Genomic DNA, 16,432 nt, shown 5'->3' on the forward strand with positions numbered 1-16,432 from the left:
TTCTGGAGAGTTTTTATCATAAATCGTTGTTGAATTTCGCTGAAAGCATTTTCTGCATCTATTGAGATGATTATATGGTTTTTTTTCTTCAGTTTGTTAATATGGTATATCACATTAATTGATTTGTGTATATTGAAGAATCCTTGCATCTCTGGGATAAATCCCACTTGATCATGGTGTATGATCCTTTTAATGTGTTGTTGGATTCTGTTTGCTAGTATTTTGTTGAGGATTTTTGCATCTATATTCATCAGTGATATTGGTCTGTAATTTTCTTTTTTTATAGTACCTTTGTCTGATTTTGGTATCAGGGTGAAAGTGGCCTCATAGAATGAGTTTGGGAGTGTTCCTTCCTCTGCAATTTTTTGGAAGAGTTTGAGAAGGATGGGTGTTAGCTCTTCTCTAAATGTTTGATAGAATTCACCTGTGAAGCCATCTGGTCCTGGACTTTTGTTTGTTGGAAGATTTTTAATCATAGTTTCATTTTCATTACTTGTGATTGGTCTGTTCATATTTTCTATTTCTTCCTGGTTCAGTCTTGGAAGGTTATACCATCTAAGAATTTGTCCATTTCTTCCAGGTGGTCCATTTTATTGGCATAGAGTTGCTTGTAGTAGTGTCTTAGGATGCTTTGTATTTCTGCGGTGTCTGTTGTAACTTCTCCTTTTTCATTTACAATTTTATTGATTTGAGTCCTCCCCCTCTTTTTCTTGATGAGTCTGGCTAATGGTTTATCAGTTTTGTTAATCTTCTCAAGGAATCAGCTTTTAGTTTTATTGATGTTTGCTATTGTTTTCTTTTTTTCTCTTTCATTTATTTCTGCTCTGATCTTTATGATTTCTTTCCTTCTGCTAACTTTGGGTTTTGTTTGTTCTTCTTTGTCTAGTTCCTTTAGGTGTAACATTATGTTGTTTGTTTGAGATTTTTCTTGTTTCTTGAGATAGGTTTGTATAGGTATAAACTTCCCTCTTAGAACTGCTTTTGCTGCATCCCATAGGCTTTGGATCATCGTGTTTTCATTGTCATTTGTCTCTAGGTATTTTTTGATTTCCTCTTTGATTGCTTTAGTGATCTCTTGGTTATTTAGTAATGTATTCTTTAGCCTCCATGTGTTTGTGTTTTTTATGGGTTTTTTTCCTGTAATTGATGTCTTATCTCATTTCGTTGTGGTCAGAAAAGATGCTTGATATGATTTCAGTTTTCTTAAATTTATTGAGGCTAGATATGTGACCCAAGATGTGAATTTTCCTGGGGAATGTTCCGTGCGCACTTGAGAAGAAAGTGTAATCTGCAGTTTTTGGATGGAATGTCCTATAAATATCAATTAAATCTGTTAGGTCTATTGTGTCATTTAAAGCTTGTGTTTCCTTATTAATTTTCTGTTTAGATGATCTGTTCATTGGTGTAACTGAGGTGTTAAAGTGCCCCACTATTATTGTTACTGTCGATTTCCTCTTTTAGAGCTGGTAGCAGTTGACTTATGTGGTGATGTACTCCTATGTTGGGTGCATATATATTTATAATTGTTATATCTTCTTCTTGGATTGATCCCTTGATCATTATGTAGTGTCCTTCCGTTTCTCTTGTAACATTCTTTATTCTAAAGTTTATTTTATCTGATATGAGTATTGCTACTCTAACTTTCTTTTGATCCATTTGCATGGAATATCTTTTTCCGTCCTCTCACTTTCAGTCTGTATGTGTCCCTAGGTCTGAAGTGGGGCTGTTGTAGACAGCATATAATGGGTCTTGTTTTTGTACCATTTCAGGAAGCCTGTGTCTTTTGGTTGGACCATTTAATCCATTCACATGTAAGGTCATTATCGATATGTATGTTCCTATTACCATTTCCTCAATTTTGGGGGCTTTGTTTTTGTAGGTCCTTTTCTTCTCTTGTGTTTCCCACTTAGAGAAGTTCCTTTAACATTTGTCGAGCTGGTTTGGTGGTGCTGAATTCTCTTTACTTTTGCTTGTCTGTAAAGCTTCTGATTTCTCCATTGAATCTGAATGAGATCCTTGCTGGGTAGGGTAATCTTGGTTGTAGATTCTTCCCTTTCATCACTTTAAGTATATCATGCCACTCCCTTCGAGTTTGTAGAGTTTCTGCTGAGAAATCAGCGTTAACCTTATGGGAGTTCCCTTGTATGTTATTTGTCATTTTTCCTTTGGTACTTTCAGTAATTTTTCTTTGTCTTTAATTTTTGCCAATTTGATTACTGTGTGTCTCGGTGTGTTTCTCCTTGGGTTAATCCTGTATGGGACTCTCTGCGCTTCCTGGACTTGGGTGGCTATTTCCTTTCCCATGTTAGGGATGTTTTTGACTCTAATCTCTTCAAATGTTTTCTCAGGTCCTTTCTCTCTTTTCCCTCTGGGACCCCTATAATGCGAATGTTGTTGCGTTTAATGTTGTCCCAGAGGTCTCTTAGGCTGTCTTCATTTGTTTTCATTCTTTTTTCTTTATTCTGTTCTCCAGCAGTGAATTCCACCATTCTGTCTTCCAGGTCACTTCTTCGTTCTTCTGCCTCAGTTATTCTGCTGTTGATTCCTTTTAGTGTATTTTTCGTTTCATTTATTGTATTGTTCATCTCTGTTTGTTTGTTCTTTAATTCTTCTAGATCTTTGTTAAACGTTTCTTGCATCTCCTCGATCTCTGCCTCTATTCTTTTAACGAGGTCCTGGATCATCTTCACTATCATTATTCTAAATTCTTTTTCTGGAAGATTGCCTATCTCCATTTCATTTAGGTGTTTTCCTGGGGTTTTATCTTGTTCCTTCATCTCGTACATAGCCCTCTGCCTTTTCATCTTGTCTATGTTTCTGTGGTTTTTGTTCCATAGGTTGCAGGACTGTAGTTGTTTTTGCTTCTGCTAGCAACCTGATTTAAAAATGGACCAAAGGCCTTGACTGTCACCTCAGAAATATACAGATGGTAAATAAGCATGTGAAGAGATGCTCCATATCATCATAGCCATCAGGGAAATGCAAATGAAAATAACAATGAGACATCGCTAAAACACCTATCAGAATGGCTAAATCTTGAGCACTGACACCACCAAATACTGAGGAGGATGTGGAGCAACAGAAATCTCATATTTTGTTAGTGGGGATAAAAATGGTGCAGGTACTTCGAAGACAGTTTGGTTGATTTCTTACAAAACTAACCTACTCTTAGCATATGATTCAACAATTTTACTCCTTGGTATTTACCCAAAGGAGTTGAAAACTTAGGACTACACAGAAGCCTGCACAAAGATGCTTGTAGCAGCTTTATTCATAATTGCCAGATCTTGGAAGCAACGAAGATGTCCTTCAGTAGGTGCATGGATAAATAAACTACCGTATACCCAATCACTGGAATATTATTCAGCACTGAGAAGAAATTAGCTATCAAGCCATGAAAAGATATGGAAGAACCTTAAATGCATATTACTAAGTGGAAGAAGCCAATCTGAAAAGGCTACATACTGTATAGTCCCAACTATATGACTTTCTGGAAAAAACAAAACTATGGAGACAATAAAAAAATCAGTGGATGTGGGTAAGGGGAGAGAAAAGAATAGGCAGAGTATAGAGGATTTTTAGGGCAGTGTAAATAATATGTATGATATTATAATGGTGGGTATATGTCATTATACTTTTGCCTAAACCCATAGAATGTACATGAAGAATGAACCCTAAGGTAAAATTTGGAGTTTGGGTGATTATGATGTGTCAATGTAGGTTCATGCTTGTTTAAAAAAAATGCCCTGTTCTTGTGAGTGATGATAATAGGGGAGGCTGTGCACATGTGGGGGCAGGGGAGATCTCTATACCATCCTTTCAGTTTTGTTGCAAATGTAAAGCTCCTCTAAAAAAATAAAGTCTTTAAAGTGGGGGATAAATATTGCCTCTACTCTGGGTTTTGGGTGTTAAGATACCTGCTTGAGCACCCACTGTACCAGTGTGAAATAAAATTTGTCTATCTCATATCTGTTCTTCAGCATCGTTTAGTTGCAAACTGAGATCCCAGAGCAGCCTCCACAGCTCATCCACATGTCCTCAGGAGGGAGCCCCACCCCTGCTTCCTTAACTTCATCAGGCAGGAGCAAGATGGACTCTGTTCCAAAAGAAAAATTACCAAATCCCCACATTTAGGAGATTTCCCTTTATTCTGAGTCTGGGAGAGTAAAGACTGACAAAACCAGTGCAGTCTAAGCCAGCACACTATACATGATGAAACTCTGAGCTTGTGCAACATTGAGATTTTATAACTTATTTATAACCTCACATTCTAAGATAGTATTTATGCCCAGGAAACTTTTCTTGAAGGGAGTGGGTAAATTTTCATTTACAGTTTAATTGTCCCGTGACATCAATAAGCATTGGATTTGTATACCAGTAACAGGAAACTCGATAATTACTGGCTTAAGCAAGTTAGGATTTACTTTTTCATGTAATGTGTAGTCCAGAGATTGACAATCCATGGATGATGCAACTGCTGAAGGATGTTATCAAGGAACCCATATCCTGTCTTCTTAGCTTATGTTTGTTGTCTTCATGATCTCAAGATGGCTGTTGTATCTCTGGAGACTTCATCAGAGTTTTTGGAGGAAGGAAGGGGGAAGGATAAAGGGAAATTGCTTCTTAGAAGGCTTTGCATTCTTCTGGTAGACGGTACCCTCTCAGAGATTGATAACCCCCTTTCCTTGGCCAGAACATGTGGCATAGTTGGTATGACTTAATATTTATCTCATGGTATCTGGAAGTAGAATAGAAGAGTGGTTGAGAACATGGATCTGAGTTTGAAAATTGGCTGTGTTACTTCCTAGCTGTGTGACTTTTAACATTCTGTGTCTCAATTTCCTTACCTATAAAGTGGGTCTAGTAATAGGTAGGTACCTATGCTGTTGAAAGGATTAAGTGAGTTAATATATGTCATTGTTTTAATGGACATGCATAGTTTGTGTTAAGTATTAGTTATCATTAGCATCTTCACTACCTAGAAGAGTTATTGAGATTGGAACTAAATTTTTCACTCAGAAAATTCGTTTTCTTTGAGATAGGAAATAGAGCATTTAGATGGTTTTGTACCAGGGATGATTGAAAAAGATGGTAGAACTTAAGCACTCGTGATTGCATTATACTATCAAAATTTATGGTCAGGGTAAAGTATTGGAGTCAGTTAAATTATTCATTTAATTCATCTTAGAACTTGATGGTGCTTAGGGCCATCTTGAACAAATTGTCATTTTACCAGCAGTCCCCTAACGTTCATTCAGCTCAATAGAAATTTCATCTCATCAGTAGAAAGTTTGAAGACTTAGCTATGTATTGAAATATGATTTTGTTGGTATTGTTACTGACTTTTTCCAATTTGTAATCACTCTACTTAAAAAAATGTATTAATTATTTTTCTATTCTGTTTTTAGCCCTATCTGCTTTGATATGATTGAGGAAGCATACATGACGAAGTGTGGCCACAGCTTTTGGTAAGATGATTTAATTTAGTGACATTGTCTTTTGGCAATTTTTAACTTGTGTGTAAATGTAGCCAGTGAGAAGTTATGCTTTTAAAGCTACTGTTGGTTATTTTGAATCATATTTCCTTGACCGATACACCTTTACAGGTTTGAGAGCTCAAGGCAAACATGTGGTTGCTGGTATAATTTCTGTGAAATACTTAGATTTACTATCAGCCTTATAGATGAAACTATAATAATAAACTTTTAGGTTTCTTAATTGTTTAAAGAGCTTTGACTGCTGTTTTAGGAAATTGGGGGGTGCTGGGTAATTAGGATGAAGCATGAAGCACCTTTAACTCACTTGTGGCGGATAGATGCGAGGGCCATTAAAGCAGGGTGGAAGGTCATTGGAAAAGGATATTAGAGGATTAAAAAGTTCTGTGTTCTTTAACACTTTGCTCAGTGCTGTCTTTAGGTTATATGTCATGCTAATCTGTATATTTTAAAAGATTTTCAGTTGTGATAAAATATACTTAACATTTACCATCTTAACCATTTTTAAGTGGAGTAGTATTGAGTATTGTAACATTGTTGTGCAAATCAGTCTCCAGAATGTTTTTATCTTGCAAAACTGAAACTATACCCATTAAACAAGTGCCATTTCCCTCTTATCCCAACCTCTGTCAATCACCATTCTACTTTTTGTGAATGTGACTACTCTGGATACCTCATATAAATGGAATCAAACAGTATCTGTCTTTTGTGACTAGCTTATTTCACTTAGAGTGTGCTCAAGTTTTATCCATGTTGTAGCATGTGTCAAAATTTCCTTCCTTTTTGAGGCTGAATAACATTCCATTGCATATACAGTTGGCCCTCTGTATCTGCGGGTTCAGCATCTGTGGTTCAACCAACCACGGTTCCAAAGTATTTGAAAAAAAATTCCAGAAAATTCCAAAAAGCACAACTTGAATTTGCAGCTCACCGGCAACTATTTACATAGCATTTACATTGTATTAATTATTATAAGTAACCTAGAGATGATTTAAAGTATACAGTAGGATGTACAGTAGGTTATATGCTAATAGTACACCATTTTATATAAGGGACTTGAGCATCCTTGGATTTTGGTATCTATGGGGGTCCTGACAGCAATTCACTGTGAATACTGAGGGATGACCATATATATCATATTTTGTTTGTGCATTCTTCTCTCTATGGACACTTGCATTGCTTTCAGCTGTTAACTATTGTTAATAATGTTTCTTTGAACATTGGTGTATAAATAGCTTTTTGAAATCCTGCTTTCAGTTCTTTCAAGTATATACCTGGAAGCAGAATTGCTGGATCATATGGTACATCTGTGTTTAATCTTCTGCAGAACCTCCATACTGTTTTTCATACCTGCAGTACCATTTTACATTCCCACCAACAGTGCACAGGGTTCCAAATTTTCTACATCCTTTCCAACACTTGTTATTTTCTGTTCTTTTTTAATAGTGGTCATCCTAATGGGTATGTAATTTGTGTATGTTTAATTCCTTTAGTTTATTTACCTATTTATTTGATTGGAGGTGGTATATTCTACTTGCAGTCAGTCATCTCCCTAAATTATTCACCCTCTTTGTTTAGTATTTCTGTTGTGTTCTAATATATCTTATTATTCTAATTCATGTTGAAGTTAGACCCACAATTTTATACTGAGGTTGAATATGATATCTGGTAGGTTGATATCCATTAGTGAAGACGAGTATTGTCACCAGTTTGTAAGTCCTTTAGTTTGATCTGGAGTGCAGTGCTTTGTTGATAGGTATATCCAATCTGCCAGTCATTTAGAAAGAAATTTTAGAATAAAAATAGCTTCCTTAGCTTGCATTATCTATGTCCTTTATTAAAACAAAAGTTATTAAAATGATAAGAACAATGTATACTGTTGGCTATAAAAACTTTCATTGTACAGAAAGGTATAATATGAAATGTAAATGTTTCCTTTCCCCTAGCCTTTCTTTTCTACTTTCTCAAAGATTATCTCTGGTAAGAAGTGACTGTGTATTCTTTCAGAATCTTTTTGTTGGTTTTTTAAAAAAGGCCATCTTGCCTTCTTAAATAATTTTTATTTCCTGGTATATATTGCATTTACATTATTATCATTTGTGAATCACTTTCTTCTATATATTGCTACTGAAATTCTGGTCATGTGGGTCTTGACACATGTATGGGCTTGGTCTTTTCAGGCTGATTGTTTAGCAGTAGTGTTCTCTTTGGTCCATTAATTGATCCAGCACCTTAGCATTCCATAGGAAATCATATACTTCTCTTAGAGACATTGGGTTTTGATTATTCTGGAAAATTGGGTGATTTATGGTAGGCTTTCTCAACCTTGGTAGTATTGACATATTAGACCAGATAATTCTTTGTTGTGGGTAGCTGTCCTTGGTATTTTAGATTGTTTAGCAGTATCCCTGGCTTCTGTAGTGACCCAGTAACAACTCTTTTACTCCAAGTTGTGACAACCAAAAATGTCTCCAACCATTGCCAGATATCCCTTAGAGGACAAAGTAGCCCTTAGTTGAGAACTACTGATATAAAGCTAAAAGAGCAAGTTCTTGAAGTTGGTGGACCAGGAATCTAGGTCTGGGTCTAAAACTTACCTTTGTCAAGTCAGTCAATATATCATCTTCTTCTGCTCTCTGGCCCCCAACCCCCATTGTCTTCCTACCCTTTCACTTCTCTTCTTTCATAGATTTGAAGGTGTTGAAGTGTGAAACAGATTGTAAAGTGAGGTTTCCATTTTTCCTAACTGCCCTTGTCTAACATATTCACTGTGGCATTTAAAAAAGCTTAAGAGTCTGCTGAATCAGTTCAATGATCTTGCTTCAGTATGTTGTGAAGTACAATAAATTACTAATTGACTTTATAACTAGACAGGCCGGGCCTTTTCAGTGAGTCCTGTAATCTTCATGGTGTGAGTTTAGTTCGTTGGTTTCTTAAATACCTTCTTTTTACCTTTAAATAAAAATAAAGGTTAGATCTTTGTTACAATTCAAGTTACTTTGTTACACTCTGATGTGATCGTGTTTTTTTAAAAAAAGTATTTATTTTTTTATTTTTAGCTGCGTTGGGTCTTCGTTGCTGTGCGCAGGCTTTCTCTAGTTGTGGCGAGTGGGGGCTACTCTTTATTGTGGTGCGCAGGCTTCTCACTTGTGGTGGCTTCTCCTGTTGTGGAGCACAGGCTCTACGGTGCGGGCTTTAGTAGTTGTGGCTCGCGGGCTCTAGAGTGCATGCTCCGTAGTTGTGGCGCACAGGCTTAGTTGCTCTGCGGCATGTGGGATCTTCCCGGACCAGGGATCGAACCCGTGTCCCCTGCATTGGCAGGCAGATTCTTAACCACTGTGCCACCAGAGAAGTCCCTGTGATTGTGTTTTAAAATACCTACCAGAAAGCAGGTGTTGGTAGGATAGGGATGATAACATTGGTAGGAGCCAATAAACCTGGAAGCTGACAGTCCCATTGCCAGGCTTGATGAACTGTGAGACATTTTGTTCTTTTGTTGAAAGCAAAAGCTCTTAATTATTTACGGTGAGACATGAGAGGCCTGTGGAACTTCAGTCATTAACAGTAGCCTGTTGTATCAACTGTTTGCTAAGTTGAACCCTGGCTGGTTACCTGGAGCCAAGCAGAATACCACTTCAAGGCTCCATCCAGATTATTAACACTAAATCAAATTGGGCCACATCAACTGTTTATTCCTTGTCCCACTTAAAAATGATAAGTCTTTCCTAGTAACAGGTTGGAGACATTATAGCGGGAAGTTCTTTCACTTTAAATCATTCCCACTTCGCAGTGAGCCTGCTATTAGCTATAATCTAACTGAAACTCAATGATATAATTTTAAAAATCTGGCTTCTGTATGACATAGAGGTAAGGTTTGCTCTTTTTCTTTCCCCTTTGCTGCCTCCAGCTTGTCCCCTGCCCTCTGCTTCTCAGACCTCATGTACGTCAGCTCCTGATTTACTGTTTGCTTCAATAGAAACTAGTTATAATTAACAGGGTCCCTCAGTGTTGTCATCTTGCAGCATACCTGTGATCAAGCCTGGGTGTCAGTTTGCCTTTTGGGACTTTTGACTAATCCATCACCTCATACCTTACTATTAGTCTTTTTTTGTACCTGGTTCTTATATAGAACCACTGGTACTGATTTTTTTTTCTTTTCTTTTTATAGTTCCTTCTTTTTTGAGAATTTTCTAATTATTCAGTTTTCTGTATCTACTCATCCCTGTTGACACAGACAGAAAAATCAATTATATTTTGTAGGTAGGTATATACTTAATAGAAGAAACAGAGCAACTGTATACATCTGTGGAGGAATATTCATTCTTTGTGGTCTGATCTACACTTATCAGGGGACATAGGTACCGTTAGCACACTGTGGTACTGAATAAATTTTTTTAAGAGTTGCAGTGTGAGTAGCTATTGAAAATTTCTCAGGTAGACCCAAAATATATATCCTTCTTATCTCTTTTTGCCCACCTATTTTGATCACTAGTTTAGGCATATACTCTTCTTTTGGAATCCAAAACATTGCATTTGGGCTGGTGATGGTCAAGGAGATAGATGAGTGAGAATGAATTAGAGTTACTGTATTGAGACTTTCTCGCAGTGTTTTATATGACCCAGAAGGCAGAAGAAGTACGTTTCTTTTTTGGTTATATCTATTTTCTCATGCATTCAGAATTTATTGAGTTCCAGCTCTTTAACAGGATATTGTGCTAGATATTGAGGGTACAGAGATGAGTAAAACAAATCTCTGCTTTTAATGAGCAAACAGAAGAGGGGCTGACAAACAAATACACGGATTAAGTACAGAATAAGACAGTTACTATTTCTCAGACTAGGGAGGGTCTACCCAAGGTGGTAGTGAGGCAATAGATGTTATAAAATAAACTTGATGCATCTTGTTATCACTGCAGTTTTATACAGTGGCGTGTCATTTGATTCATTTAAATTTTATAGTATAGATGGTTATTATCAAGTACAATGCAGAAAAGTCATTTGAGCTTCTGTTTCTGAGGACAGTTCCTTCTGGTTGTGTCCTAGACTATCTTTTTCTTCTAAGAGAGGATGGTATGGTAGTAAGCTTACTGACAAGGGATATGATTAGGATGCTGAAGAAGGGAGAGGAGAATGTTCTATTGGATTCAGGAATAATTTCTTGTATATTGACAAACTCTTTATCTGGCTTAACAATTTAGCTTGTTTTTCTTGTCATTTTATTTGCTCATTTTCTGACTACCATTTCTTTTCAAAAGCCATTTGCTAAAACTCCAAATGTCCTTCTTCTGCTTATCTGTCAATCCCTGTCTCCTGTCTTTAATAACCCTCTCATAGTCTCTCCTTCATGACTTGCTTTATTTGAACTTGCAGGTTTTTTTTTTTTGGCTGCACAGCACAGCTTGTGGGGTAGTAGTTCCCCAACCAGGGATTGAACCTGGGCCATGGCAGTGAAAGCACTGCTTGAGTCCTAACCACTGGACTGCCAGGGAATTCCCTGCAGGTTTTTTTTTTAAAGGATTAAATCTTGTCATGTATTCTGGTAATATTAACTCATTTCCTTTTCCCCTAAGCAGACTATAAATGTTCCCATGTTGGAGCTCTTAATCTATTGTATTTACATATCTTCTTTATGCTTTTCCCTTGCAATAAAATGAAAAAAAAATTTAGAATGTTATTTCTTTCATTGAAGTTTCCATGTAGGAAGTTTCCTCTCAGATATGGAGCCTATCTTTTGGTAATGTGGTATTCCTAGCCTTGTCATAGTTGCAGGAGCTGAAGATATTGTTTCTGGAACACTGTGCAAGTCATTTGTTCTGTATGTAATATTTGAGTACCTGTTATATGCCAGGTGTTTAATCTTTGGGCCCCTGTACTGTGCCAAAGACCTCGCTACATTGATTCCCTATAATGTCCTTCTTTTTGCTTGTCTTGCAAGTAACAAATGTGAGATGAGAAAGTAGATGATAACTAGAACAGAGCAACCTGATGGATGTAGCATTTTGTTTTGATAAGGTGGAGGGAAGTAGGTAGATATAAAAATCTGCTTCAGTTTATGAAGCTGAAGCAAATTTATAGTAATTTGGACACAGGATAAAAGAGTTACTGTCTTTTTAGGAATCATCTTATATGTAAATCACCCTTTAAATTTCTTAGAAGTAATTTTTTTTCCTGATTGTTAGGAGCAGTACATGTTTACTATAGAAACTTGTAGACACCTACAAAGAAAAAGTTTCCCATAATTATATTACCCAGTGGCACATACTGTTAACATTATGGTGAATGTCTTTTTCGGTTTATTTTAAATGTTCACATTTAAATGCTTTCAGTTTTTGTGTGGAATCTTTAGGATTTTCTATATAGAGTATCATGTCATCTGCATACAATGACAGTTTTACCTCTTCCCTTCCAATCTGGATACCTTTTATTTCTTTTTCTTGTCTGGCTGCTGTGGCTAAAACGATTAGAACTAGTAAATGAATTGTGCAAGGTGCAGGATACAAGATCAATATACAGAAATCTGTTCCATTTCTGTACAGTAACAATGAAATATCAGAGAAAGTAAAAAAAAAAAAAAATTTCATTTAAAATCACATCAGGGCTTCCCTGGTGGCGCAGTGGTTGAGAGTCCGCCTGCCGATGCAGGGGACACGGGTTCGTGCCCCGGTCCGGGAAGATCCCACATGCCGCGGAGTGGCTGGGCCTGTGAGCCATGGCCGCTGAGCCTGCACGTCCAGAGCCTGTGCTCTGCAATGGGAGAGGCCACAACAGTGAGAAGCCTGCGTACCGCAAAAACAAACAAACAAACAAACAAACTAAAAATAGAGTTACCATATGACCCTGCAATCCCACTCCTGGGCATATATCTGGAGGAAACTGTTAATTCAAAAAGGTTCGTACACCCCAATGTTCATAGCAGCACTATTTACAATAGCCAAGGCACGGAAGCACCCTAAATGTCCATCAACAGATGAATGGATAAAGAAGATGTGGTATATATACAGTGGAATATTAGCCATTAAAAAGAGTGAAATATTGCTATTTGCAGCAACATGGATGGACCTAGGGATTATAATACAAAGGAAGTAAGTCAGGCAGAGAAAGACAAATATTATATCACTTATATGGGGAATCTAAAAAAATAATACAAATCAACTAACTTACAAAACAGAAACAGACTGACAGACCTAGAAAACAAACTTATTACCAGAGGGGAGTGATAAATTAGGACTATGGGATTAACAGATATACATTACTATATATAAAATATATAAACAGCAAGGATTTGCCATAAAGCACATGGAACTATATTCAATCCCTTGTAATAACCTATAATGGAAAAGAATCTGAGGCTGTTCATCTGATACTAACACAATATTGTAAATCAAACTACAGTTTAATAAATACAATTTAAGAGTTTTAAAAACTGTACACGTACATAATTTTTTAAAACAAATGGAATTGTATCCACTGTGTTAGAGGTTATTTTTATTTACTAACATAATTATATAGTGACTTTTTTCCTAATATCGATTTGATATTTCTCTGGGGTTAGTTGAATGACATTTTCAAAGTTTTTTTTTATAAGACAATACACAATTGTAAAAAAACAAACATTACAGAAATATATAATCTAAGAAGGCAAAAATTTCTCATAATCATATTTCTCCAGCTGTACCTATAAATAGTTATTAGATTATTTTTCATGGTGTATAGTTACATATTACAGTGTGACTTTTATTGGCTGTATACATTGCATTGGATTGATGTTTACAAATTTATGTAATCAATTTCCTAGTGTTTTGGTTGCTTCTAATTTATTTTGCTATTTACAGATAACTTTGAATGGGACATCTTTCTACATATATATATCTGCTTATTTCCATAGGATAAATTCCTAGAAGTAAAATCACTACATGAAAGAGGATACACAGCCTTAAGTTTTTCCATACAACTTGCCTTCTAGAAAATGGCAGTTCCTGCAGCAGTGCATGAAATTATTCATATCTACATGTACTCCTTAACTCTGACAGTTTTTTCTTTATTTTTCTATTCTGATTGGTAAAAACTAATATATAATTTTAAATCAATTTTTCATCCTAATGAAAGTGATGATTTCCCATGCTTAATGACTAATTTTTGTCTTGCTGATATTTCTGTTCTTCTCTTATTTTCTTTTCATTTGAATGAGCTCTTTTTGTATTGAGGATATCAGCACTCCAAGGATACAGATAGTCTGTTTGCTTAACTAAATTACAGGCATTTGTTTTTCTTGGTGTTGTTATATACTGTTTAAATTGCATAAACTTAAAAGTTAGTATATCTTTTAAAATTTTATATCTAGTAGGCTTGTTATTTGAGTTTATTTTTAAATAATATTTTTAAACAACTTTTGTATACTATTATCTAATAAATGCCCTATGTATCTTCTAATATAAAAGTATAAGCTGAAATAAATTTGGTAACTGCTAGATAACTTATGTTGAAAATGAGGAATAGAAAACTAATAGGCATTATTTTGTGACTAGTTTATTAATTTATCACTGATTTAATCAAGCTATTTTATTTTTTCTCTTGTTTATAGCTACAAGTGTATTCATCAGAGTTTGGAGGACAATAATAGATGTCCCAAGTGTAACTATGTTGTGGATAATATTGACCATCTGTATCCTAATTTCTTGGGTGAGTCTTTGGAATGATTTTTAATTTTTAAAAATATTTAGTTCCCAAAAGGGTGTGTTAGCACTAATTTATTTAGAGAACGTAGCTTAGAGGTAAGCAGTCTCTCCTACTCAGCAGGGTGCTTTTCCCAGTCTTCCCCGGGTTGTGACATTGATTCTATACCATATGTACCATATCATATTATATTTAAGTTTCATTAAAAAAAAAATTGACTGGTACAACTCTTAGATTCTTACATTGATGGCTGGACAGAATGTGAGGCTAAAGGAGAATGCCAGAGTTCCAGATACCTGTCTGTATATCATGTTGTGCATTCCTGTTGTTTCTACTTCTGGGGCAGAAGTGAGAAGCAATGGAGGAAAAGGTTAATGGAGAGGCGGAAGGGAGATAAAACTTGTATGTGAGGACTCCTAGATGGAGGAAGAGAGTCTGTCACCTGGGGAGGTGATTGAAAAGTAAAACTGGGGAAAGAAAGACAATGGATATGGAATTTTTGAGGGAAGAATGGTGACTGGAGAAGAGAGGCACAAACAGGGAACCCTTAAGGTAAATGGTAAGTGATTGGAAATAGTATCTAGTTAGAGGCCAATTATGAAAAATCTAAAAATTCTACATGTTGAAAAGCCTAAGATATTGTGGAAAATCTTTAGTTTGAGTTTTTGGAAATGAAGATTAATTTTCCAAAGATTAATTTTCAGGTATGGGTAGACATGAAGTAGGGCACTACTGGATATGTATATCAGAAAGGATAATTCTTCATTCTAAAGAGTAACACACTCAGAGTTAAGGATGTGGTGTCTACTTGTGTATTAGATTCTGACTTGCCAGTGCTTTGGTTGCAGTTTGATTTGTTTGGTGGTTTATAATACATCATGAATTGGAACCTTTTCAGCCATGGCTTTCCTTTTTTATCTCTGCTCTAAAATTACATTGGCTTCAATCCTTTTTTCTCTTTCACTCTTCAGTACAATCCAATATATTTTCATACAGGAAAATCATCAAATGATTGCATAGCAGAAATGAACTCTGAAGGAAATATTTTGAAGATTTTCTGTTGGAATACCAAGTTCTTCTAGGTAGATAAAGTCTTGTGGCAAACTAGGAGAATGAACTTAGGAAAAGAAGAAACACTGAGTGGTATGATACTCTGTGGGACTGGACTTCATGAGCTAAGTTAGGTGAAATGGAAACCAAAGTCCCACAAAGCAGAACCCTTTGTCCGTGAACTCACAAACATGGATTGATGCTGCTTTGTGCATCTAGAATCACTCTTCTATGAGTTGTCATAACTTTCGAAAATTACTTCTTCTTTTGGAATGGTTAAATACAGAAAGGAATCCAGTGGTCTGAAGATTTTGGTATTGATATTTACCAAATTTAATGAGTCCAAATTCTGTTATGTGAATTTCTAAATAGTGAGATAGAGAGAAAGAGAGAGAGAGGAGAGAGAGAGAGAGAGAGAGAGAGAGAGAGAGAGAGAGAGAGAGAGAACACCATTATACTGATATGGAAGGAATATGAAAATACAGCCCTAAGATGTAAAGTAATTTCATACTTTATATATTCTCAAATGTATATATTCAGTGAATAGAAGTCATAATTACTGATTTCCTAAGCTAGAAATTATCTTGTCAATGATACAGTTTTTTAAAAAAAATATTTATTTATTTATTTATTTGGCTGTGCCAGGTCTTAGCTGTGGCACAAGGGATCCCCACTGCCGCACACGGGGTCTTTGTTGCGACATGTGGCCTCTTAGTTGTGGCATGCAGTATCTAGTTCCCTGACCAGGGATTGAACCTGGGCCCCCTGCATTGGGAGCGTGGAGTCTTAACTGCTGGACCACCAGAGAAGTGTTTTTAACCTTCTCTTTATATGGATAAAAATTTTTGGTTTTGGGTAATTGGAGTGTGTTTTATGCCCATATCTGAAATTTTTTAATTATAGTGCAGCTTCCAGTGTGATTATTTATGTCAGCCATAGAAATAACATTTCATCCTGATACATCTGTTTCTGTTTTACTGCCCATCACCCTTTCCAGTCTTTAGCTTTGTACAGTGATGGTCAAATCCTTTGGTTCCCATGCACTCAGGATGCTACTGAGATCTATTTCTGAAAGTGGAATATCATTTGTTTTTTCTGTACTGAAAAAACTATTCCCATTGTTTTAGTCTGATTTACATGATTTGTATAGTGCCTGTAGTTCTTGGTTGGATTAAAAAGACCTTGAACCTTTTAAAAGTAATTTCAGATTTCCT

At 36.0% G+C, this 16,432-nt stretch overlaps 1 protein-coding gene across 5 annotated transcripts in view; it reads left to right on the forward strand.

Annotated features, from left to right (window-relative positions):
- COP1 (COP1 E3 ubiquitin ligase) overlaps nucleotides 1–16,432 on the forward strand; it is a 273,591-nt gene that overhangs the window by 32,712 nt on the left and 224,447 nt on the right. For all 5 annotated transcript variants that reach the window (XM_079916606.1, XM_079916607.1, XM_079916608.1 and 2 more), the window contains 2 exons: nucleotides 5,409–5,468; nucleotides 14,077–14,174. In XM_079916606.1, coding sequence (XP_079772732.1) covers nucleotides 5,409–5,468; nucleotides 14,077–14,174 — 158 coding nt within the window. The remainder of the gene's footprint in view (nucleotides 1–5,408; nucleotides 5,469–14,076; nucleotides 14,175–16,432) is intronic.

Source organism: Stenella coeruleoalba, assembly GCF_951394435.1.
Source record: "Stenella coeruleoalba genome assembly, chromosome: 1".
NCBI classification, from domain to species: Eukaryota; Metazoa; Chordata; class Mammalia; order Artiodactyla; family Delphinidae; genus Stenella; species Stenella coeruleoalba.